The 25,904-nt window shown below is 40.2% G+C and overlaps 3 protein-coding genes and 1 long non-coding RNA gene across 4 annotated transcripts in view; 2 read left to right on the top strand and 2 right to left on the bottom strand.

Moving 5' to 3' along the window:
• Positions 1-5,035, bottom strand: part of chn2 (chimerin 2) — a 37,416-nt gene extending 32,381 nt beyond the window's left edge. Inside the window, exon 1 of the mRNA XM_035420634.1 lies at positions 4,343-5,035. Within this exon, the coding sequence (XP_035276525.1) occupies positions 4,343-4,391 (49 nt within the window). The 5' untranslated portion in view covers positions 4,392-5,035. The remainder of the gene's footprint in view (positions 1-4,342) is intronic.
• Positions 5,036-5,742: 707 nt separating this feature from the next.
• cpvl (carboxypeptidase vitellogenic like) lies at positions 5,743-14,538 on the top strand. Its single transcript, XM_035420653.1, has 13 exons — positions 5,743-5,897; positions 6,506-6,691; positions 6,935-7,053; positions 7,817-7,931; positions 8,088-8,146; positions 8,563-8,642; positions 8,934-9,000; positions 9,573-9,695; positions 10,523-10,654; positions 10,984-11,082; positions 11,648-11,821; positions 12,669-12,851; positions 14,239-14,538. The coding sequence occupies exons 2-13, from the start codon at positions 6,511-6,513 to the stop codon at positions 14,332-14,334; spliced, it is 1,428 nt and encodes a 475-aa protein (XP_035276544.1). The 5' UTR covers positions 5,743-5,897; positions 6,506-6,510; the 3' UTR covers positions 14,335-14,538.
• A 5,615-nt stretch (positions 14,539-20,153) lies between these two features.
• Positions 20,154-23,083, bottom strand: LOC118229158. Its single transcript, XR_004765620.1, has 2 exons — positions 22,342-23,083; positions 20,154-20,556 (listed from the first exon to the last, which is right to left on the bottom strand). It is a non-coding gene; the product is annotated as an uncharacterized LOC118229158 (long non-coding RNA).
• Positions 23,084-23,232: 149 nt separating this feature from the next.
• ahr1a (aryl hydrocarbon receptor 1a) overlaps positions 23,233-25,904 on the top strand; it is a 33,808-nt gene continuing 31,136 nt past the window's right edge. The window contains exons 1-2 of the mRNA XM_035421188.1: positions 23,233-24,047; positions 24,918-25,102. Coding sequence (XP_035277079.1) covers positions 23,992-24,047; positions 24,918-25,102 — 241 coding nt within the window. The 5' untranslated portion in view covers positions 23,233-23,991. The remainder of the gene's footprint in view (positions 24,048-24,917; positions 25,103-25,904) is intronic.

The raw sequence follows: 25,904 nt of genomic DNA, 5'->3' as shown, positions 1-25,904 counted from the left end.
TACCATATAGTGAAAACTACACCAGCATACCCTCAGAGGGTTCACTGCAAGATGCAAACCACGGGTAAGCCTCAAGAACAGAATGGTCAGGTTAGAGGTAAAAAACTTGAGTTTTGGAACAAAGTACTAACCAGTACCAAAGTGATTGAAATAGGAAAGTGTGGAGAAAAAAATAAACTGCTCATGATCCCAAGCACCCCCCTCATTTGTAAAACATGGTAGAGGTAATGTTATGGCTTAGGCATGTATGACTACTACTGGAACTGGCTCATTGGTCTTCTTGATGATGTGACTGCTGACAGCAGCAGGATTGATTCTGAAATATACAGAAACACCTTATCTGTACATTACAGAATTCCTCTGACTCATTGGACAACACTTCATCTTGCAGCAGGACAATGACCCCAAACATACTGCTAAAGCACCCAAGGAGTTTTTCAGGGGCAGAAAGTGAAATGTTCTTGACTGGCCAAGTCAATCACCTGACCTGAATAAAACTGAACATGTGTTTCACTTGCTGAACACAAGACTTAAGGCATAACACCCCAGAAACAAACAGAAACTGAAACTGAAGACTGGCCTGGGAAGCAAATGAAACAAAACTTAACTTAGATTTGTAATGAGTATCGTTTCTAGCACTGATTGAGTAGCTCGATTGCATTATGTCAGTCGAGCATAGTTGTTAGCAGACATGCCATCAGGCCTTATGTGCATCTGGTAATCTAGACTACTGTGCTTAATGAGCTGAAACTGAATATCACTATCAGTTGGCAAGGTTGCATGTGTTTGACAAATTTTATTGAATTTGTTTATTTTGCTGAATTTGTAGACATACCTCCCATGCCTCATATCTAGAATCACTATATTGAGTCTTGCAGACTCAGACACTTGTTGACTGTTGTCTCTGAGGGCTGGGTCATTTTTGGACAAACTCTTAGTTCTCTGTTTACTTGCGGTGACATTGTTACAACTTACTCGCAAAATACCAATGTAACCACAGTATAAAAATACCCTCCAACAGCCTGTTGGAACCAGTGTGCATAATTTGGGCTCATTTAATCATTGAGATTTGATGAGAAAGAGCTGAGTGCAGCAATACATAGCACACTTTATGGCTAATATTAACCACAGATATGTGCATGTATTCAGTTCAGAGACATGCCCGATACGGGATTACTCTACGGTTGTTTCTGCCAAAACAACACTCTCCTAAAATAATGATACCCCTGTGGCAACCACTCAGTCCCTGGCAACGTTACAGCCTACCTCTCATAATTACAATGGGGTGCAACATGAGTGGCAACCCTCCATACCACAATCATAAAATACTTTCCTCTTAAAGAAGCAGTGGTCAAATAGTAACTCCACAGGTTCTGCAACATATTCCTATGAAATAGCTTTCAAAAGTATGTGGCCACCACATGTTACATCAGCTAGCAATGGCATTTGTGGCTCCTGTGTTACAAATATATTGGTTTTACTTATACTGGGTTGTGTGGGTCTGTGTGTAGAAACAAAGGCAGAGCATCATAGACAGAGTGTAAAGTAAGTGCACAGAAAGCAGTGGGACTGAGCTGAACTCAGGGAAGATGTGCTGAACTAGAAACAACTAATACAAGATTCTCTCAGTGAAAACAGCAACATTGTAACAGATGCTCATACCTGCATATACCTAATCAAGTTCATTAGCAATAATTATTTTAAACAGCATTAATCTCATCTGCACTGTTAAAGCTACAATAATCTAAAATATGTTTATCTGAACAAAGGCTACTGCCAAGTGAATAATCATTGTCATGTAATCAACTGCAGCCCAGAGAGAGTGAAGTGATGCAGCCTTAAATCCCCACCTATTCAGAATCATGACTGCTGTTAAAATCAGAGCCACTTACTTGCGAGGAGCAAAAAAGCTGTCAATAAACAGGACATTAAACGATTAGTCACACTTGGACTACAGCAAGAGAAGCGGTTCAGCAACTGGGAGCATCTCAAAAGCACTGCCAAGTTCTCTGGTGCACTTCATCACATCCTGTTTTTCTTTTTTTAAACTGACTAATTCTCTTAATCTCAACATTTGAGGCATTTTTCCAAATATTTAATAATTCAGTCAATTTAAATCCAAGTAAGGCCACTGCAGATGTAAACCCAATTCAAGGCAGAGTCAACACATCATAATCATAATAATAATAATTTAAAAAAATAATAAATTCTAAATGCATTCCAAATAAGTGCAATTTAATGTAATTGTACAGGCCTATACATGACCCTGAAAATCACATTTTAGCCAGTTGTTATGCTCTCTGTTTTTCTTCCAATATGGAATGCCCAGTCGTAATTGTAGGCCCATCTAATTACTGCAACATCGTACACCAATACTGAGCAGAGAAAAAGAATGTGCAGCCTCCAGAGTGCCTGTTGCCACCCACAGCTTCTTTTAACTCTGCAGACCACCAGCTGATCTGTGCAGTAATTGTGTTGAAGGACTACTCTGAAAGCACAGCAGGTGCAGGCAGACTGCAAGGGCCTAGCTGAACAGGGGAGATGCCCTAGCACAATGATCTGGGCAAAAAAAATCCCCCTATTGAACTCCGCCCTTGCTGGATGATGCTATTACCAAACACTGTGGGAGTCCTGGCAGCAGTTGCAAATAACACAGTTAGGATTTGATTTCAGACTGTGAAGTGCATCATTGTACCAAGGACTAGTGCACCATTGGATGCACCACTCAATACGCTGTAACTGAATTCATTTTTATGAATGATTTACTCTGCAACCACAAGGGTACAGGAAATATTAAGTTTGACTAAATGTTTTGTCTCTGTACCAGAATCGGTCTTCTCTCTCTAAACACCTCAGAACTCAAGAGGTGAAGAGGGGGGAAGCATGGGGATGCAGACAGGTGAGACAGGTGAAACTGAGAAACGACATGTGTAATTCAAAAGTGTAATGCACTTCTCCAATGCTTTGAAACATAATTTTCTGCTGTAACTTGTGCAAGATTATAAAGTACTTTGAAATCTACAAGAGTACAAGATGCCCTGTAGCTATATTTGTTATTGAAAAGATGCTAGTATTTTTTCCTTATTAATTACTTCCAGCTTCTCTTTTGTATTTATAGTTCTAATCCCCTGCACATAACAGAATATGCATCCATCCATCCATCCATTATCTAACCTGCTTATTCCTAATCAGGTTCATGGGGAGTGGGGCTGTGAAGCCTATCCCAGCATGCACTGGACAAAAGGCAGGAATTCACCCCAGAGAGGTCACCAGTGGCACACCTGGGGCCAATTTAGTTTCTTCAATTAACCTAACCTGCTTGTATTTTGGACTGTGGGAGGAAACTGGAGTATCCAGAGGAAACACATGTGGGCACAGGGAAAACATGCAAACTCCACACAGAAAGGCCCCGGCTGGGTGGGGCAACAGTGATGCCCTTGCTGTGAAGCAAGTGGTTTACCCACTGCACCACCGTGCCATCCAAAGAGAATATTATTATGTCAATTAAAAAAAGCAAGATGACTTAGAAGTCATTTAAATAGCCTTGGTTAAATCTTTGGTCTTTGATCATGACAGATTAACAATCATTCATGAACATACAGTCATCTGGAAATATTGACCATCTCGGCTGCTGATCACATAAGATTGCAATACAAAGACAATTCATTGATCATGAGCAGCCAAGGATACGTTTGAGCCTGCTAGTAGCCTACATGTGAAAACCTATTTAGAGAGCGACAGTAGCGATTGCTCTGAAGCTACACGTTGCTCACGACTGGTCTCGGCAAGGGAGAACCGATTTTAACCCTGATCAGCAATGTTCGCTGCCCACTGGCGATTCATGACGAGAAAGCATGGGTACAAGTAGCACAACATGAAATACTCCGATGTCACTCATTAGACACAAACTATGACTATGAACTGCGGATTAACACCACACCCGTTTGTTATGCGATTTAGCAATTTTCAATTGCAGTTTTTTTTTCTTCCTCGTAGGTTGGCATATGACCAGGTTTAGAAAACCATGCAAAGTGCCAGTGTGTCAATGCATTTTTAATTCCGTGGAACTGGCCACTGTAGGCTATCTTACGTGCCAGGCGACATATCATGCAGCGTGTCACAATACCACTTAACAGCGCATCCAACAATATACGCTTGAAGCTTAATATATGAAGCACCCATATTGAAGCTTAATGCTTGAATGTAACTCTATGTAATTCATTTCGAAATAGCAGCTTTATTATCATTTTAGCCCTTGTCTTTTAAACGAAGGTCTACGTATTAAATCAAAGCAGATAAAATTATTTTGACAAGATAATGTGATATTTTGCATGACATTCACCTGAGGAGACTGAAGAACCCGACAAACTGGAGTTACTGGATGCTGCCATCCCGCTCACCCCCGTCTTCAGCTGGCGGTTACACGAGGATGGTATAGATGCGCTCGCTGCGTGGTTCTGGTGGTCGGTCCATCTCACCGTGAAGTCCTTTTACTTCTTTTACTTTGCAAGAATGAAATTCGAAATTACTTGTTTTGCGCAACGCAGTTCCTTTGTAATTTCAGCGCTGCTTAGCCTTATTCCTATGTTCTGCAACCTCCCGCTCGGCGGCTTAATATGTGGTTGGATGTTTTTCTGCCGCATTTACTGTGCTGTGACACTCGCTTTCTGTTATATTAGGTTGGCTACAGTGCATTCAAAATGATTATGAAAAATAATCTAGCGAGTTACAGTAACAACGAAGAATGCAATAAAATTCACTTCGTTTTAGGTAGAAATTTGGCATTTTAGTCACTTAAGTTTATCCTATGCGAAACATATTCCACATAAGCTTTCGCCATGTTGAATTAGCAGGAGTTAGGCTACTGTATCATTTCCATGTGCCACTTCAGGACTCGTAATAAACACTATACACCGAGAGATCCGCCTTCTTAAAGTGGAAGTGACTGCTGTCATATCGCTTGGGGGGCGTTGAAATCCACGCGCTTCAACTTGCAGAAATCATCCTGCTGTGTTGAAACGAACGGCCGACGATGCAGTCTCATTTAGAAGTTAACCATATGTAGTGCAGAGGACTATAATTGCGAACTTCTCGAAAGAGATCTGGAAGTACGTGTAGATATCTCTACACAAATGAAGTAAATCAAATAATCATAAACTACGTTGGCTATACTGTAAGTTTATAATAGACATACAATCCACAATCAGAAGGTCAAATTTAGGCTACAACAAACGACCACAGTCAAATTCTGTTTGAGGAAAGCCATTTAATTTCACTGAACGTCGCATAGTTTCATATATCCCTAGAAGATTTATTCTGCCCTCTGCTGTTAGTACTTCGCTAAATAAACGCTCACCAAGATCCAGCGCATAAAGGGAGAATTGAATTTTGTGTCGGCATTGTCACACTCCGTCGCAGGACATCTGCTCTTGGAGTGTGTCTATATTTTTTCTACACAGTACAATGTCCAGTTTTAATTCATATCGGAGTACATGTGGTCCTGTTTTGGACCATATGTAGCCTACTCTGTAAGAGTTTCTTTAGCACTGAACACTGTACTAAAGGAATATAGTGGTATGTTTTTCAAAATGATAACAACTGGAACTTTTAACATTAAATGCACATTGATGCGTTTGGATATGAAACAAATTTCACTGATCAGCTGATGTGTGCCCACACTGCAGTGATTTGTCCACCCTCTGATTATTGAAGGCACATGACAGTTTGTCCCAGAAATTGTGGTTTGTCCGTGCAAAATGACGACATCACGTGACATCCCTGTGATCATATGACCGCACACATTCGAAATCACTTCTCAGAAGTGCACGCTCATGTATCACCGCTTCTAACCTTTTAACTTAGCATTACTGCTGTAAGGAAGACAACACAATAAAGAGGTAGGAATATTTTGCCAGTAATGCCTTTACAGTTGTTGTGTGACTACTATGTTTCATTTTACAATCCAGCAAATATATTGGTAATCGCTAAACAATTACGCAACTAGAGCTGGTAGGCTATCTTATTGGTAGATAGTTGGTATCGGTCGACCTCTCTACTGTAAGCGAGCTAGTAAGTCTAGTTTTGTCTTGTCACTTTTCTGGGTGACAATAATATAAGAATAAAGCGGCAATGCTTTTCAGACATAGGCATTTTATATGTCCCGCATAAAAATGTTAATGCTAGCTAAAATCTGCATTCGCTAACGTAGTTTCTTACTCTCAGTAAAACCAATTCAGTTCTGACAATGGCGAGACTCTCAGATGCCAGCTGGTTATGATAACTAGCAAAGAGTGATTCAGATAGGCCTGCTGTCGAAACTGTATTCTCCAACAAAAATGGGAAAACCGCCCCAGCGACGCGCCAGTTGTGCAAACAGAAGCGAAATTCCGAAACAAGGCCTCTCGCGTTGCAATGGCTTAGATTACTTAAAGCTATCTATCCGGTGTCATGTTCCTTAGGTTGGTCACAGTACAGCATCTTCACCTGTCACTTTATTTTTCTGTAGTCACAATGCTGAAGGAAACGGTCAGTCTTCTTCTAGCATTGTGGATCGCTTCCGAGCCGGTGCTATCCAGGGGATGTTCAAGTTTCTTCTGCCGCAAGTCTCTCCGGGTGACCAAGCCAAAAGGACCGGATCCCGGCAAGCCCCTCTTTCTAACGCCTTATTTGGAGCGAGGGAACGTAGAGGAAGGTGAGCGTGTACATACTGTAGTTAAGGGATGATTAAATCGCTTTCATTTCACTAATTGTTGTGAGTATATTCCCATATTGGATTGGAAAGGATGTAGATACGACATCTCGGTGGCTTCTGCGAAAAAGTAATTTTTAATTGCTTCTCTTGAATCAGAACCATACCATTATTGTTACACTGTAGTGTTCAGTACTCTGTGCCTATGTTTTTAGAGGTTTTGAAATCAAACCTCTTATGTCCCAGCCAGAAGACTCAGTTTGGTGGGGCCCCTTCCTGGAGCCAACGTGAAGAGTTACTCTGGTTACCTCACAGTTAACAAGACCTATAACAGCAATCTCTTTTTCTGGTTCTTTCCAGCACAGGTAAACGTTTTCCAGTTTGAGAACAAAATGTTTAATGTTTATCTGTAGTGATGCAGTTGTATGTATGCACATATAGTATGAATGATAGGAACCATGTACCTTCATGTCCCAAGCATATGAACTTTGACCCTGGCTGTACAGGCCAGGGTCAAATCCCAAATGAAATGCACAAATCAAATTAACATGGATAGATACCCAACTCTGTACATGGATAACGTCCATATTGCTTATGAGTTGTAGCCTGTAAGTCACTGTTTAACAATAATATTATTAGTACATGACATACAGCATGACTTACACGCACACACACAGGGATGTAAACAGAGCTCTCAGTGGCATACAGTTGCAGTAACTCCACCCAGTTTTATTAGATGCAAGTGATGAGCCTTTTGAATGGACTCCAGTTATAATCTATTTTGAAATGAAAAGTCAGTAAATCTTTTAAATTGCCCAGTGGGACAGATGTTATGTATGTCTGGCAAAGAAGTGGCGGCTTTAACAAGGCTTGGATGCCATGATGCGCAAAGAAAAGATTTCACTACAGAAGACCGTTTGAAATCACAAATGGACAGTGTTGCTTGTTCGCACATGCTATTTTGTATCGCTTTGTTTTCATTTTGCATATCTTGCTAATAGTTCCAGCCAACCATAAATATGCTTTTGCTCTGTAGAAAATTCTGCCATTAGATTTAAATGTATGTATGCATTCTGTCCACTTATATATTCAGAGTATACAGTGTATTCATGTGTAAATACCCTTTAGGAGAGACCTGAGGCTGCTCCAGTGCTGCTGTGGCTTCAGGGAGGTCCTGGAGGCACCTCGATGTTTGGACTTTTTGTGGAGCACGGTCCTTATGTGGTGTATCAGAACCTAACAGGTAGGCGTGCGAGGTTATCAACGGAGCGTATTTGTGTGTACATGGAAGATGCTAATACTCTATTCTATGTGCTGAGGCAATAATTATGTCAAAGGCAGTGACCTACTATTTACGCTGCATGCTGTCTGACAGTACCATGATATCTTCTGTTTACAGCGGGGTTCAGGAGTTACCCCTGGACATCCAGATACTCTGTTCTTTACATCGACAACCCAGTATGTGTACCCCCTCTCAGACTGTATATCAGCCACACCTGAAAGATGACAGTTGTAAGATATGATTATTAAAACTAAACTGTTACCCTCAGGATTCACTCATAGATCCCTGGATGGCTAAATAATGTTTCTCTCCACCATTTGCAAAGTTTACTCCAGTCAGACTGACTGTTTTATGCAATACAAGTTCCAATGTACATTTTGTGGATTGAACAACCACTGGAGGTTGCCAATTTAACTTAAACCAAACCTGCTCATCACATTAGCCTGCGTTACTCTCTGAACCAAGTCTGAGCTTTGGGAATATCCACATTCATATGCACAGTTTTTCTCATTCTGTGCTTTAGTATTATATAGGACAAATTCTGTTTTGTGTTTTGTGCGCTGAAGGTAAACTGCTGTGTTCTCCTCCTCAGGTGGGAACAGGATTCAGCTTTACAGACGATGATAGAGGATTTGCCCGCGACCAGGATGATGTAGGCAGAGATCTCTACAGGCAAGCTGTGGGCGGGTTCATTGTGCTGAGCGAAAAGGAAGAGCCGTTCTCACTGTATATGCTCCTTAATAACGTGAATTTATTAAAGTCTCTTTCTGATGTTTGTAAATTCATGTTACTCAGGAGCATATGCAGTGTGTGGACTCTTAAGTTTTATTCAGTGAATTCTTCTTTCTTTTGATATGCATGTAATTTCTGTGTTTCACCATATGTTGTGCTCCCGTTCAGATTTTTTTCCCATAAATCCATGATTTAATGTTAAAAGGAGTCACTTCTGTTGTTTCTCTTCAGCGCACTGACTCAGTTCTTCCAGATCTTCAGTGAGTTCCAGCCAAATGATTTCTATGCCACTGGGGAGGTAAGACTGCATTTTCTTCATCTTTATAACTAAAATGAGAAAATTAGGCAGACGCGATAAGACACAAATTGGTACAACTCTCATTAGATTAGTTTGGGGAGAAAATACTAGCTACAAAATCACCTAAAGAATGTAAATGCATAACCGTGCCCTCCAAAAGTATGGGAACAATAGAGTGAAATTCGAATTTTTGATTTGAGATCTAAACATGAATGTGAGACAAATATACAGACGATCAGCTTTTATTTCATGATATTTACATGTGTATAAGCTTTACCATTTTACATGAACAGTTGTTCTTGTGTTGTCCCCCCATTTCCAGCTGTCTACAGCCCATTGGCATTGCCAGTTGTTTGGTATATTATTTGGCAATGCCTTTCCAGGCCTTCACTGCAGCTACTTTCAGTTGATTTTTGTTTCGGGGGATTTATGTCTTTAATCCCCTCTTCAGCAAGTGAAATGCATGCACGAATGGATTTAAATCTGCAAATATTTAAAACCGTTCCCATGCTTTTGGAGAGCACTGTACCTGTTGTTGTATTAGTAATAATGGAATGTTGTTTGTATTGAAGTCTTATGCAGGGAAGTATGTTCCAGCGATTGGCTATTACATCCACAAAAACAACCCCTCCGCCAAGGTGAAGATCAACTTCAGAGGTGTCGCCATCGGTGACGGGCTGTGTGACCCAGAAGTGGTGCGTACTCCTGGCACTCCTCTCCTGTTGGGGCTGCGCTAGACGACAGTTTCAGGGTGTTTTCTATATGTTTTTGTAAAGATTTGATGCTGATTTAACTGAATCCAGGAATGCGATAATGTGATCATCTGGACGTTTACTGTATCAGCTCTCTGATTGGCACGTATGCATTCACCAATTCTACCCTTTCTAAAATGCTGTCTATGCTGTCCGTTTTGTGTTTTTAAAGCCAGTTTCATTTTTTGAAAAAAGAGACTAATGTTCATTTGATATAATAAATGGTTAATTATATTTCAGGGGTCTTGACTTTGAAATTAGTGAATTGGATTTAGTTTGATCCTGGAAATCCTGAGAATGACACTGATGTTCTCCACTTGTGTACATCGCTCTGGAGAAGAGCGTCTTCTAAGTAAATGTAATGTAATGTAATGTCTGTGTAATCTGCTCTTCACAGGACCTGGGAACACACTTTTATCTATTTTCAGTCTTGTGATCTGTATATTGTAAAAAGAGGTGTTGTCCGCCTCATAACTTCATTCACTAGTTGGGTGTTCAGGTCATGATTGTTACAGAAACAAGTATATCAGCTCTTTCTTTTTTTGATGCTATGGGGGCCTGTTCTGAGTGTTTGTAAGTCTAGCATTCTCAACCAGTTTACCAGGTGAAAAAAGGAATAACGGTGCGATTCTGACTTCGATGGCTGTGTCTGAGATGAGTTTCCTTATCTCTCCCTCCCTGTACTTCTTGGATAACTCTTAACTGCTTTCCGCGGTGCTCTGAGTTTCTGTGCTCTCTGTTCTGAGTCCCTCTCGCGCCCTTTCCCTCAGATGCTGGGGGGGTACGCAGACTTTCTGTACCAGACTGGCTTGGTGGACGAGCTGCAGAAGCAGCACGTCCAGGAGCAGACAGATGCCGGGGTACGACTCATCCAACAGCAGAAGTGGGTGGAGGCTTTTGAAGTAAGGACAACAGGGGGCGCCCTTCACACAGAGTGAGAGAGGTGTACGGTAGGGACTTAAAATTAGTGAAGAACTATTATCGTTCCAGACATAATAGTACAATTATTAGTATTTGAGTTATTAGAAATGCTGTGCTTCCAGATATAGAACATACTCCGTTAGGGAAGTCTGTTATCCTCCATCCATGTGCAGTACGAGTCTGTGTGTGAGTTTGTGCTGTTTCTCTGTGAACTTTCTTTGTGAATATACAGTACTGTCTTCTGGCCAAAAGTAATTGTGCAGGTGTTTTTATGCTGTACTGATTTGAGTGGTCTTCGTTTGTTCCTCAGCTTTTTGACAGCTTGCTGAATGGTGATTTGAGCCCATATCCGTCATTCTTCCAGAACGTCACTGGGTGCACTAACTACTTCAACTACCTGCAGTGTCAGGTACAATTTACTCCTCAGGGAGAGGATTATGGCTTGGATGTTGTCTAAATTGTTTTGTAAATGGATTTTCTGGTGAAAGAGTTTCATCTATTGTCAGGTGAAGCAGCATGAAGTGATTAGTCTTCACGGGCAAGTTTTTAATTCTAGACTGAATATTGGACTTTTTTGGTTTTGTATAGTTTTATTTTGTCATTGTACATTATACTTTCTTTTAACCTTAACACTTATTCATTCATTTGTAAAAAAAAAAAAAAAGTGTATGCCCTGGTATTTTGGTTTGGCTGAATGTAATTTGTGATTTAATACACCAGTTTCACAAATCCTCCTTCAAGATTAAATACTTTATTGCCATGGCAACCAGTCCATGCAGATTGACTTGCTGAGCTCGACATTAAAAATAGACTGGAAATGCATGAACAACAAACTCAAATGAACACTTCCATATGCATACGTAATCACAGACCCAAGGGGGAGCAAAAAGAGCTGGACAGTTTAACCCCAGACATTTTATTGACACTGACTGGTCTGGCTGTATATCTGTGTGTGATATAACTCCCGCTCACAGGAGCCTGTGGACCAAGAGTACTTTGGCCAGTTTGTGACCCTCCCAGCTGTGAGGAGCTCCATCCATGTTGGAAACCTCACCTTCAATGACGGTTCCGAGGTGGAGAAGCATTTGTTGCAAGACGTCATGAAGTCCATCAAACCCTGGCTGGGCGTCCTCATGGACAACTACAGGGTGAGGGAGCTCTGCAGAGCCGACCTGACTGGCTAGCACGGCCGCCCCCTGCCCCAGCTCTAGGCTCCCGTGTCAGGTGGAGGGCTGCTGTGTCACTGTGCCTCTGGGCCCAGTGTGTGTTCCACAGTCCTGCGCCTCTGGTGGCTGGAAATGACCTTCTCTCACCTCCGCTGTGGTGTAAAACACCCCGCCCCCCAGCAGAGCTCTGCAGCAACTGCTGTGGGACTAGGGTGGAGTCATTAGATGGAGACAATGTGGGTTTAATCTGTGGTGAAATTATAACTCTGGCAGCTTAAAGATGTGTGCTTTGTTTATGTAAAAGAAAAGGCCACGGTATCTGTATCTGGGCTAAAGACACATTTATGTGTATATATGTTGGGGCTATGCTGTAGCACACAAGAATTGTTCTACTTTGATGAGGGTGACTAGTGTCTCTGCAGAATACTGGTCTTATAGCACTCACAAGTGGAACATTTTAGTCTAATTGGATGCAAAAAGTTAACTGCTGATGCAGTTTATACATGTTCATGTGGATTTCTGATGAAATAAGAATCTGTCCACTCAGCCAAAATGGTCTTTCTACATACGGAAGTCTTTCTCTGCCTGTCTGACAAAAATTATGCAGGATTCAGCAACTTAAGCCAAGATGAATGTTTTTCCTAAAGTTTTGCCAATTTTTGGCCACCATGTACCATTCTTTAAAAACAATCAATCAGCAATTTATTAGGTCAGGGTGCTGGGTGCATTTAGCCCATTGGGTTTGTGTCCTCATTGACCCCACTTTTGTGCCTTTTAATTGCCAGTAAAGGTTTGATGTATTTGTGTATGCCTGTCTCGTCTGTCTTAGGTGCTGCTCTACAGTGGGCAGCTTGATGTGATCGTAGCGGCACCGCTAACCGAGCGTTTCTTGCCCACTGTGGCGTGGTCCAGAGCTGACGAGTATAAAAAAGCCCAGCGGTTCTACTGGAAGATCCAGCCCAGTGACACTGAGGTCGCAGGATATGTCCGTCAAGTGGGGGAGTTCTTCCAGGTCAGAAGCCGAATTGGTCTCCCGTGTTTCAGTGACCATTTCTAATGTCACCCTATACCTTAGACTTTTCACTGACACAGTTCAGTGATTGCTGAATGGAGGTTGGCTGGTTTTCACACTTGAATTGCTGCATCTCACGGGAGATTGTGATGTGGAATTGGGCTGGAAGGGTGGTTCTGAGATTAAAGTCCTGCGTGGTTTTCCATTTTTTGACCTTTGTCCATTCAGGCTGCTGTTGTTATTGCTGCAGGCTTCCTTGCAAGGGAACTGTAGGTGGAGTCTGCCTGCTGTGTAGCTGCGTGCTTTCTGTACACATCAGTGGTTTAAACTGTGGAGAATAAAGAAGGAACAAAGGACAGGCCAACTTTGCTGACAGCATCAATTGACCAGCATTAGACTGAACTGACAATGAGGCCTATTTGATGTCTATTCTACATCAGCTACAGACTGTAAATAAAGTCTAGGCAGTTGTCCTGATCTAGAATAAAATAACAAAGTATTTTACTTGTTCTGCTTGCAAGTAACTTTATTCAGGATCTTTCTCAGAGATGCAGGTCTGTTCTGTCCATTGGGAATGTACTGCATTTTTGGGGTTTGTCTGAATACTGAAACCAGAGTTTGAGTAATTCTGACCCAAATTCACTGCTTTCCTCCTTAAAGTGATTTCTATTTTCATTTCCCCTTTATGTTTGTCTTTCTTGACCAACAGTAACAATAACCAACCAAGACAAAAAGGAAATGAAACAAACTGACAACGCAAGCATTAGGCTGTAAAAATGACCGTTGTGTAGAATTATTGTAAACTTTCAGTTTTCACCAGCATTTTGCCTAATATAATAAATAATGGCCCATAGCCTAAAACACTCTACTGTTCAGCAGGAAAGATGATAATGGTAAATGATAATAATAATAATACTACTACTACTACTAATAATAATAATAATAAGAATAATAATATTGCCTGCCATTGAATGCCTGACTCTGTGAAGTTGTGTTTTTGCGGATGTAGTCGTCAGTCCAGTGTGAAGTTGCAGTGATGTAACTAAGACTGTGTTATGTTCTTGCATACCTATATTACATGTGAATGCCAGCACTGTTGATTTATGAACAGCCTCTTGCATGCACATCATAAGTCTTGTTCTTGTCTCGTGCTCTTCATTCTGGGGAAATACCGCGGAGGGATTCTTTGGGAACCAGATTCTGTATTTGGTGCCTCCCTTGTCCCAATACCTGTAAAATAACTGCACAAGCAGCATTCATAAGCCCACACATGAATAATGCCTCATTGGCTGTGTGTTGTGTGTGGCGTCCAGAGCAGTCAGTTGGCTACCGTGTTTACTCACGACCTGCCTGTACTTTTGTCTCTTCCCTCCCTCTCGCCATACAGGTGATCGTTCGAGGAGGGGGGCACATTCTGCCGTATGACCAGCCGGAGAGATCCTTTGATATGATGGACAGATTTCTTTCTACAAAGGGATGGTGACACACTGCAGAAGCACTTTGAAGAAATGAAGGTTTAGAGCGATAAAGATGTTCTTATTGAAAGAAGCACGGCTGCAGGTGCTCTTTCCTCCCTGTGGAGAGAGATTCTGCACTGTATTCATTCTTGTACATAATCAGGATATATTTTCAATGACAGGATGGCCTTATGATTGCAATTTGATTGAAATAAATTGTGTACAAAAAACCTGGTTGTTTAATATGTATTTTATTTTAGACTGCACTCTACCAATTTGAATGCCCTGAAGCCTTCAGTGAGGAAACTGGCCCTGATACCCTCAGGGCTAAAGTATTTTCTAGTCCTTAGGCAGAGTAAAGTGTCTCTGAACCAGCCCTCCAATGAGCTCTTTATGATGGGGAAAGTTAACTGCATACTGCAGCAGTGGAAGCAAGCACTATAAGAAATGAAATGTCGTAATTAAAGCGTACATTCAGAAGTTGCTACCATTTTAAATGCTTGTAATAATCTGTATAACATAATGGCTAGTATATTAATTATTGGTAACAGAATTTTACAGTTGCACTGAATTCCATTGTGTGTGCGTGTGCAGGTGTGTGTGTGTGTGTGTGTTTAATTGAATTGCTCATTGTAGGTATGAAAGGGAACATGAACAGCGAAAGCAACTAAGCTGCACCTGAAGGAGATCATGGATATCAATAGTCAAATTCTGCCATCTGGTGGAATATTTTCAGAATGCATTCAGAAAAGAGTACTAGTCTGGATCAACTTTCTTCCGAATCGGAATTATAATTTTAAAAAAATAATAAATTCACAGCAGTTAAAGCATACTTATGGCCACTGTAATATGTTTGTGCTGCTGTAATAATAATATTATGAGAAACACTTACATAATGCTATGATCCAGATATATAGTTAAACTAATGGTATACATTAATATTTAATACAGAAATGGCACATACATTCACAACAGATATGGACTGACAGTAAATATCCTTAAAACACTGTTAATAGTCAACACATTAATTGAGCAGTTTGCTCCCTGTATATTGTTTTAGAATGCTGAAACTGGCCTTAAAACTAACAGATATCATAATTGGCATGTAAAACAGGTTAGACACAAGTTCAGCTTGAAGGGACAAAGCACCATACACCATACAATTCAATGTAGGAACTTATGAATTTTCTTGTCATGGCTGAAGCATGAGACCCTTCCTTTCACTCAAGCCCACTGCCTACAATTTCATAAACATGGTCAGTGTTTTCCTACTTTAAACCAGCAGGGGGTGTCGAAAGAATGCTTCCTTTTGAATTTGCGTTTATCACAACCTGTTTTCAGTTGTTAATCATTGAAGTCCTCCAAATGTTGCCCTACTGGATTTGTTCTACGTTATTACATCATCCTAGCATTCTCGGGTGTTTACAGCAAATGGTTGTTACTGGAAACATCCATGAATGCTGCTTTGGACTTCAGCATTGTTGTGTAATGAGTCATTTTACTCTCTTTTAATATATATTTCTATATTTATGAATAAGAAATTATTCTTACTAGCATTTCCAACTGCCACTTGGAGTGTTTCTAGAAGCACGGGCACAGTGATAATTGTGTTTGAGTTGAGAGTTTAAAAACCATAAACAAGAGCCTGTATACATTTGTGGGGAAAAGGAAAAATAGGCCACTCAGCTGTAGCAGAACGTCTTTGACTCTTTGCCTTAAGTGACCTTGGCAGAGAGAGAGAGAGAGAGAGGGTTACTAGGGGCCTCGTTTATAAAATAGACTTAGTCAAATAATATTTCAATAGTGGCTCACAGAAAACTTTAACTGAGTTGTTATTTAATGAAATCACACTTGACGTGATTGCAACTCTAAACAAGTTTGTAGTAGACGTAAGTTAATTACCAGCTGGCTATGTGGAGGTACTGCACGTTTGAGGGCTGCTTGAATCCCAAAAATGAGCTGTGTTCGTGCTATTAAACTGATAATCAATTTTAGGCAGGGTGAGCCGAAGAAATGTTGATATGTAACCTTATTGCAACTCCATTTCCAGCTTCATGTAATAATAATGATTTTCTTCAGTGGTAAAATACAGTAACAGGAAAAATCAAACCAAACCATGACAAACTGATTCTGGACATAATTCTCATTGTTATCATGCAATGTTCCTACATCCTTTAAGATGGCAGAAATCAAGCTATTACTCAAGAAATCAAATTTAGATCCTATTGACTCATCTGCTGAAATAGGTCTATAATTGACAGGGGCAGCTCTAGTTGGACAGAAATTTGACTAACTGACTTGTCGGAAAGGTGGCACCCTATGACAGTGCCACGTTGAAAGTCACTGAGTTCTTCGATATGTCTCATTCTACTGCCAGTGTTTGTAAATGGAGCTTGCATGGCTGTATGCTTGATTTTATGCACCTGCTATCAATGGGTGTGGCTGAAATAGTCAAAACCTCGAATTAGAAGGGGTGTTCACAAACCCACACGAACACGGGGAGACCATGCAAACTTCACACAGGAAGGCCCAGGCCAGATTCTTGCTGTGAGGTGACTGCTACCCACTGCACCACTGTGCCACCTCTGCAGATTATGGATGTCTCAAAATAAAAGAAAGCCCCATGTTTTAACTGAAAGTGATGTAATACACATGCAACACACATTGGTAACTATGAGGAACTCAGTTGTTTTAGAAGTAAGTTAAACAATAGAAAGTGTGTTCTCTTATTCCCAGATGTAAGGCTTGGTTGAACTGATTTTTGACTGCATTTGGGCTGTTTCCTTAAAGCTTTATCAGTGCTGACTTATCTGTGGATTCAATCAACATCTGTTCTGAACATTACAATACCCCCTGTCCCCTGGAAACACAGCTGAGTGTGTTTTGTTTTTACAGTATTTGGTTCATAGTACTTCATAAAACATTCTCTAAACAAGTGCAAACATAAAGTGATCACAGAAGGACATTGAAAAAGGCTCTGCTGCATCACCAACTTCCCAGCTCAGGCCAAGTTCCCATTAAAACCAACAGACCGGAGTGTTTATGGAACAGTGCATGCAGGTTGTACACTGGGACCTTTTACATCACTCCATGTCCCCAGGTTCCTGTTCCCAGTGCCCTGTACTCTCCCTGAGCCAGTGGTAACCGACATTGTTCCTGGAGATCTACCTTCCTGTAGGTTTTCAGTCCAACCCTAACAAAGCACACCTCATTCAACAGTTTTAGATCTTGTTGAGCCAATTAGAAGAGTCAGGCGTGCCAAATTAGGGTTAAAGTGAAAACCTACAGGATGGTAGATCTCCAGGAACACGGTTGGTTACCACTGCTATGACCAAACCCATCAGCCCAGACTCAACTCTGTTCTGGTCTGTTTGACCAGAACCGCTGGTCACAGCAGGAACAGTGCCTGCCAGAGAGGAAAACGACCCTTAATAGAACATCAATGAGTCAGACACATAATGCTCCACTTGTGTCATAGTCTGACTGTAGAAAACTTGTGGGGACATGAACCAGCTTTTAACATAATAAAAGATTCTAGCTGGGCATTCTGTAACCACACAAGGAATTATTTTATGTATTTTGATCTTTTTATTTGAATGGAATACCTTCAATGGCAGTATCACATGCTTTCATTGGAATACTTCCAGTTTCCTTGTTTTCACAATGTGGTTAATGTATGGACTTTTTTACATAATGCACAACAATTTCAGTAATTTCTTCCAGGCACATAATAAGGTTCAGTTCCTTCATGTGAAACTACCATTGTACCTTTCAGTAAAGTGCAATGATATTCCTTACAATTGTTTTTGTCTGGCTGCTGATATACCTGATGGTTTGCCTAAATTATGCATGAGATCTTGTATCTCTTATTTCACGTTGCCTATTGTCTTGCTCTGGTTACAGGTAATACTGCTTTGCTGTCGTTGTACATGTCTAAAAGATGTCTTAAAGTGATATATAACTTTCTTTTTCCCTGGCCAGAGGGGAAAAAGAGGGGGGCGTTTTCATGTCCAGAGAAGGCCAGTGTTGATACTTACAATGCTTTAATTTTAACTAACATTGCCTATAATTTATTTAAATTGTTATTCTTAACAAACCTAGATTGGTGAGATCAGCAATTTCACAAATTTAAGTGCAAAACTTTTTTCTGCATTTATTTCCCATTCAAAGTTAAGGACAAGTTGAAGCTGATTTAATACAGGCCCTGGGTGTTTATTTTGAACAGGCTTCTTATCTATCCACCCAACCATTTCAAGTAAAGGCCTGGAACAGTGGATATTCCAATGACTCTTAAAGCAGAATTTACCAGGTCAATGATCCCACTGATCATCTGTCTGGAATCTCTCGAATGAATCTGATGCCTATTTACTCAAGAAAGAGCTGCAGGCCATGTGTTCAGGAAAAGCTTATCCAAAAATATAACTTTACATCTAAAACTCTTTTGAAGTGTTTTCTTCATTTAAAATACATTTTCTCCCTGGCAATGAAAATAACACATTTGGTGATTTTTCAGAGAAACCAATCAAGTGCTCTACTGCAAAATATTTAGATTACATTTCGATTGCATGATTTACATTAGTCTGTGCATGTTTCCAGTAACACCAAACGACATGAGTCACTCATGCATTTATGCATGTACGTGTGGTTTAGGAATTAAGGTACATCATATGTAATGTTATTATTGGATTAAGTGTCTAAAATCAATCTAATTACTTGTTTGAGTCATTTGGGAACAGGCAATGTGGTGACGTGTCCAGCTGAATGTCCAGTCTGATGGATATCAAGAAAGAAAGCTACAAAAGGAACCTATTCCTTTGTATTCAAGAGAATGATGACTGTGTACCATGAGTAGATGTGTTAAGTTGGATGCAATGCCTAAAGGCAAAGCTACAACTGCACACCAGCCTTCCACTCGGAGATCATTTTCTAACTTCAACAAATGTTTTTATTAAAACCCTGACTTAGCTCTTTTAATAGCTACTATAACATAAATCAAACCTATAACCTTCACATCACATGTTCAATTTAGCGAGTGCCTACAAGTATTTATCTGATACTGATTAAATCTAGAAGCCATACTGAATTCAATCATATTTTGTTCTTTATGACATCAAGCATTCAGCATTCATTAATTTAAAAATATTGTGTAAGACATTTTGTCTTTCTGTAAGTTTGGCAGGCTTGGGCAAAATGTGCAGAAGAAAGCGGTAATGCAGACAATGGACTGAGAAAGACCTCTGTTACCAGGGAGATTATTATCTACCCCACAAGTGAAGACCTGTCTTTACCAATATCTTTGACAAGGTAGGCAAATGAAACAAAGAATCTTAAACCACAAAGCGTTGACTGAACACAGCCCCCCAAATCACTCCAGTTGCTTATGTCTGGATGTTGTATCATTATCATCTATATGGAGTAGAAGCCTTCTTTATCAAGGGCAAAGTACACAGCCTCTACTTCCAAAAATGTCCATTTTACACTTCATTTATAAAGCTCATATCATTTCTCAGGATACCCCGAACACTGTGTAATCTGATCATAGGAAACCCACTGGCCTCAGGTTCAGCTCTCTAAGTAACCAGTATACCACATACTATCCCAAAAACTCTTGGTTGCAACTGCATTAACCACCACCACCCACCACCAGCACAGAAACACACAATTTTTTATCTGATCTTTAAAAAGGCACCACACAGATCTGTCTGTCTGTGAGACTTAAAATATTTATGTAGACCTTTCATCCAACAGTTCTTTCATTTTAACCCACAAAATGTAGACATAGCACATTAAAGTATGAAGAAGATTTCAATAAATAAGATTTTTTAAAGCATGCAAAGCAACATCATTAAAAGGGAAAGGCCCTTGGATTTATTTTACATACGGGCAAACTTTTATTTAAATAGCTTTCTTTATTGTACAGAATGTTGAAACGGGTTGTGTGGTATAAGTTCAGATATTAGTTCAGAAAGGTTCCATTTCATTTATGCTAGTTTAACATACAACATTCTTCATAAAAGATGCATTTATGTGTTTTGAGGAAAAGTTCATTTCTTGTCATTTCTTATGCGTTTTACTAGGCCACAGGGTAGGAACCGTTGCTTCACATCAAGCATACTCCATCACCCACAGATACACAGTCTGTCACATCCGAGAGAGCCATGGAGCTATGACAGACTGTACTGACTGTACTGCATGAGAATGGGGCAATGAGTGTGAGCTCACAAATGGTGTGTCCTTACTGTATCCACCTGAAATAGCAAAGGAAGGTTTACACAAGTCAAACATAGCATGTGTAGCTGGACGCAACACTGCTGGTGCAAGACAACATGGAACATAATCCTGAGCCAAGAAGATTAGCAGCCTGTTCTTGCTAGCAGACTGTTCAGAACATGTTTGTATTATGTTTCTACGCAAGTGAAAACAGGCCGATTGTCATCCATAGAGCCAGCCCTATAACAGCAACCATCCTATACCCTTAGGTACTCTACCTGAATGTGCAATGTATATATCCAGCTATCCAAATGTGACATAATATGAATCATAAAATAATTTTCCCCGGACATGGTAAGCTAACATGTGGCTGATTTATAGTTATAAAAGATTTATCTTTCCCATGTCACAATTCCTGTCTGTACTGGCACCCCAGTGCAGTGGGGGAACAAACTTCCCACGGTGGTCAGGACAACACAGACTGAAAACTCCTACAGACTGTATTTTGGTTCCCATCATGGTCCCCACCTACTAGCACTTCCACCTTTTGTACAAATTCAGGTAATGGTATTATTCAGGTTATACTGTAAGGATTTGTTTCTCTTCTCATGGCTTGCTATGGGTGCATGCATTCAGAATTTGTATTTTGGTTCCTGGTTAGCATAAGATTATTATTATTTTTTAATTAACAATTCATATTGTATTGGATATTCCCAGGTATTTATTTGGTCAAAATACAAAAGTCTTTCTGTAACAGATTGTCAAGTGAAATGTAGGGAATAGTAAGGAAATGTGTAGCATTCACAGGGCATTTCACTGTGCTTCAAATGCCGTTTTGGTCTTTGAAATGAATTATTTAAGACACCAGCCAGGATTTTAATAGCCTTCTGGATTTAATAGCTTCACAGCACTGGGACAGATTGAATCATTTTGAATGAAGCTGCTGAAGTTCTGGAAATATGGATTGTTTAAATAATTTTAAAAAGTAATGCTGAAAAATGGAGTGTTTGTAAACTAACCCAGTCCCACATTTACATAAATCCACAAAATTCTAATATTTAGGTAGATGTTTGTAACACTCCTGCCATCAAATACATAAATCATTATGTGTGTGTGTGTCTGTGTGTATGTGTGTGTGTGTGCGCGCGCGCGCACAGGCCTGTTAACGTAAGCATGCAATGGCCTCTCTGTAAACTAAAATAATATGACCATGTTCAAGGATTGTAAAGTTGAGCCCTAAAATATTTGGACTCTGACATGCCCCTTAGTTCATGCGCAGGGGTCGAAACCCAACTACTAAACTGTGGAATGTACTGTATGATTATTGCACGGTGGCACACCTGTAAAAAAATTGTCACAGGACATTATGCTCACAGACGACATGTGCATCCATATGAATTTCAGCATCTGATTAAATACCAAACCATGATCTATGGAAATTGAAAAATTTTTGATTGATCATAACATAGTTCTTGAGGTACTTTTTTGTATTTTCAGCAAATATACATGTACCTACCCACATTTAGGGCCTTAAAATAGCCTAAATGTTGTATATTACAGCCTTTTCATACAAATACAAATTAAGTCTCTATTATAATCTGTAATAAGTCAGACTGCAGTATCAAATTTGTACAAATAACTATATACTTGTTCAATACACTTTCTCTCCAGCAGAAAGACCTAATTCCTGTCTGAGTCCCAACATACCTCCAATATTAAAGTGTCCATAAGACAAACCATGATCTAATTCACAGATCAGGCATTAAGCGTTATGAAGACATTTAACACACAGAGTTAAACAGATAAAAATTTAAAAATCTTACCAGTTCAAATATATTACAGATTGCAGAAACATTCTGAGTAGTAGCATAGATGAAGAGTACAGCGGCTTTTCCAAAACAGGATTCTGATGAACACAAAGAAGTTGAATGCTCTAATGGCCAAGGTATTTTCTCTGAGTCAGTTTTTTCTTTTCCAGGCAGAATACTTGTTCATTGTGGAAACCTCTGCACTGCTCGCTGAAGGGAGCTAGTTTTTGAACAGAGAAATGTCATCCTCAAGTTTTATTTCTTAATTCTTTCCTAACGGAAGGAATATTTTAAATGAATAGAACATTCTACAGTCCATGGCATGAACAAATGCGGTGACAAAATACTCTCCTTCAGGCGTACTCAGAGTGAATGGCAACTCACTCAGAAAAATGAATGACAACTTTTTTGTGTACCCACATACAAGGTATCTGACATGCCTCATGAGTAGATGCCCCATGATAATTTTAAAACAAAGTCGTTGACCCTACAAAAATGGCGGCGTTCCCGTGATACAAAAAAAACTGCTTGCATACGTCAAAGACTCGCTTAAACGACGGCTCAGGAGCTCAGGAGCAAACCAACCATAAAGCGTACATTAGAACTGGAGAGTGTAGGAGTGAAGCCTAGAAAGTATCGGGAAACGGCCTCTACTGCGCATGTTCACAACTGTTGACGGCAAAAGAGCTTTCTGTCCATTGAATTCAATGTAGAAATCCAAGGTGAATTAAGAACCAAAGAAAACCTCATCTTTCTATTTTTTGTGATCATAATTTTCATTATGTGCAGCAGTTTCGGAAACAATGGTTGTTTTGGTCCAGAAGTCTTGGAAAAATATTTATCAAAATGTGCATATTTTATTACATAATGCATATTTTTCAATCTGATTTTCATATGAAACGTAACGGTCGTCAATCGAGTGTCAAAATACCATCGGGGAAGTTTTATTTTGCCTTCAAAAGTTTGATGTGCCCTATCTACTTTAATGGTGAGCTCAATGTTTCGCCCTCAAAAACGAAGACATGCGCAGTACAAGCTTACTTCCGGGGCTTCACAGTTTAGGTCGGCTGAGGGCGTGATCTTCTGTCTAGTTGAATATGCATGTATATGAATCCAACAGCGGGTGCAGTAGAAAGTGGGAAGACGATCGAGGGGTGTGTTGCGGAGACCTGAAGTAGCTAGCTGTCTAATGTAGTTAGTTACCTGGCAGCGTAGTGTTGACAGAGAAATCGTGCATAAACGAGCATAGTAAATAATTCCATATTGTACTAGGCCTAGATTTGTGGCGACGGATTAGTGGCAGTGCATTTTAAATGCGTTCCTAACTCGCTATGTTGTTATATTTGATCCTTAATGAGTCTGCTTCAATATCAGGCTAAATATTTACTAGAGCTACTTTGACAGATCTGATGCAAAGTTTCATACGAAGAACTAGCGGAACTACATAAAAATTATGCGCGTTTAGCCTGGCATTTTCAGAAATTTGTTGAAGCGCAGTTTGTTGAAATGCAACACTTTGACAAGAAAATAACAGCTATTTCGGATTAGACTCCTGTTGCGTTTGTTTACTTTCCAGCAGAGATTTTACTCACATTTTGGTGCTAGTTTTTCTGGCAGCAACTTCAGTTTACAGCGATTCAATCTTTTTAATTTTATACTAACAAGATGAACACAAACACCATGTATGCTACACGTAAGCGGAGAAAACCGATTCAGAAAAGGTAAGTCTCCAGTTGAAGTTTGAGGTCATTGTCCAAGTAGCCTACATAACACGCAGCCTCATCGTTCGAAGTAGCTACAACGGACAGTGGACTGGTTGGACCGCCCCAAAAAACTTACGCGAAAACAGAAAATTCACTTGCATCTGCCTTCGTTGTTGTAATTTCAGTTGTTGAAATTTTCGCACATTGACTGTTTTTAGACCCACGACCATTTGCACGCGTGCGCTCTTTGCACGTGAAGACGTGTGATTTTGTCATATATAACGTATGACGACATTGTTTTGTAAATGAATTTTCCGAACATTCAGTGCTAGTTAGTACAGAGATTTCAAAGCGGCATCCATTGCATTTCTGCATCTAATCTATTTTGAACGGTCTGCATAAATATGTAGGCAACACTGCTGGCTGTGTGGTCATTCTTAGATGAGTGGCAAGTGACAGCTAGGTTGTGTCACGACTGTTAACTCGTATCGTAACGTTTTATATAATGCCTTGGATTTTAAAAATTGATAGGGATTATTATGGTATGATAAGACAAAGCCTGTCTTCAGGCTTGACCTGCTCTTTTTATCATTTATACTTATAAACGACGCTATAGTGGGTATTTATGTTCCCAAGCTGAATAAACATGTTTTTCAATTGTATAACATAGTTAGAACTTTTGTTTAGAGTGGAAGTGTCTGTACCAAAGACACAGTTCCATACCCATCTCAGGTACAGATGGTAAAACAGGCAAAACCTGTGAGTAAAAAGGGCCTGTTATCCATACAGAACTGTTTGTTAAGGCACATAGTGTGTCATAAACATGTTTGTGTAGTAGACCTTAACAAACTGTTCTGTGTGGATACCTGGCCCTTTTTTGTTCTGCAGGGTGAAGCCTCCAGCTGAAGGAGCCAAATCCAACCCCTCTAAGAGGCACAGGGAGCGGCTAAACGGGGAGCTGGAGCATCTGGCCAACCTGCTTCCTTTCTCCCAGGATGTGATCTCCAAACTAGACAAGCTAACTGTGCTCCGGCTGAGTGTGAGCTACCTGCGAGCCAAGAGCTTCTTTAATGGTGAGTGTTATGACTTCTGTTGTAGGTTTTATGTTTACATTTGTCTCTGCTGCGTGTTTGTCTAGTGTTCACGTCATCAGATTGGTTGTTTCCATCTCTGGTTACTCTGTTTGAAAAAGCTGCCATCTGCCATTCACCAGTGGAGACTAGGGCTGTATCCCATTCTCAGGAATTGTGGACTCAAAAGCACGTTCCCATCAAGTCCATGAAGGCTTTGGGCTGTCCCACTACGCAAGTGGTCTTGCGTTGTCTTTTTGCGCCCTCTATCTACCCTCTTGTTAAGTCCGCATCATTGTAGACTCTGGCTTAGAAGGGAATTATCCAAAATTCAGTTCAGGTCAAAGGTGTAAGAAGTACCTTCCATTTTGTAAGGTAACCAAGGGGTATGACTTGCATATAAAAACTAGGAAAACAGACATGCTTCATTTTCTGCATGTGCTTGGGAGAGAGAGAGGGAGGGAGGGAGGGAGGGAGGGAGCTAGCCTATGTTTTGCAATATTGCTGTATTATTAGCAGACTGTGACTGAGAGTCTACAGCGGGTGCCAATATTTTGATCACAGTTGACCAATCAATTGCAGAGCCCATGCTGGTAGATTGTGCGTCATTTTTAAAAATCCTTCAGTTAAAATTGTAATTCTGGTTGACATGTGAAATGTGGCCTGCTGCTGTTGAGAGCTTTGTTACATAATGCATCCCCATTCATGACATAAAGACACAGTTTTGCACTTGAAATTTCATGGTGTGATCATGTAATTGTCCAATATTATGTGATTGTAACATGATAACATTTCCAATGCATTT

Source organism: Anguilla anguilla, chromosome 1, assembly GCF_013347855.1.
Source record: "Anguilla anguilla isolate fAngAng1 chromosome 1, fAngAng1.pri, whole genome shotgun sequence".
NCBI classification, from domain to species: domain Eukaryota; kingdom Metazoa; phylum Chordata; class Actinopteri; order Anguilliformes; family Anguillidae; genus Anguilla; species Anguilla anguilla.
This window is presented reverse-complemented; position numbering and strand designations above follow the sequence as displayed.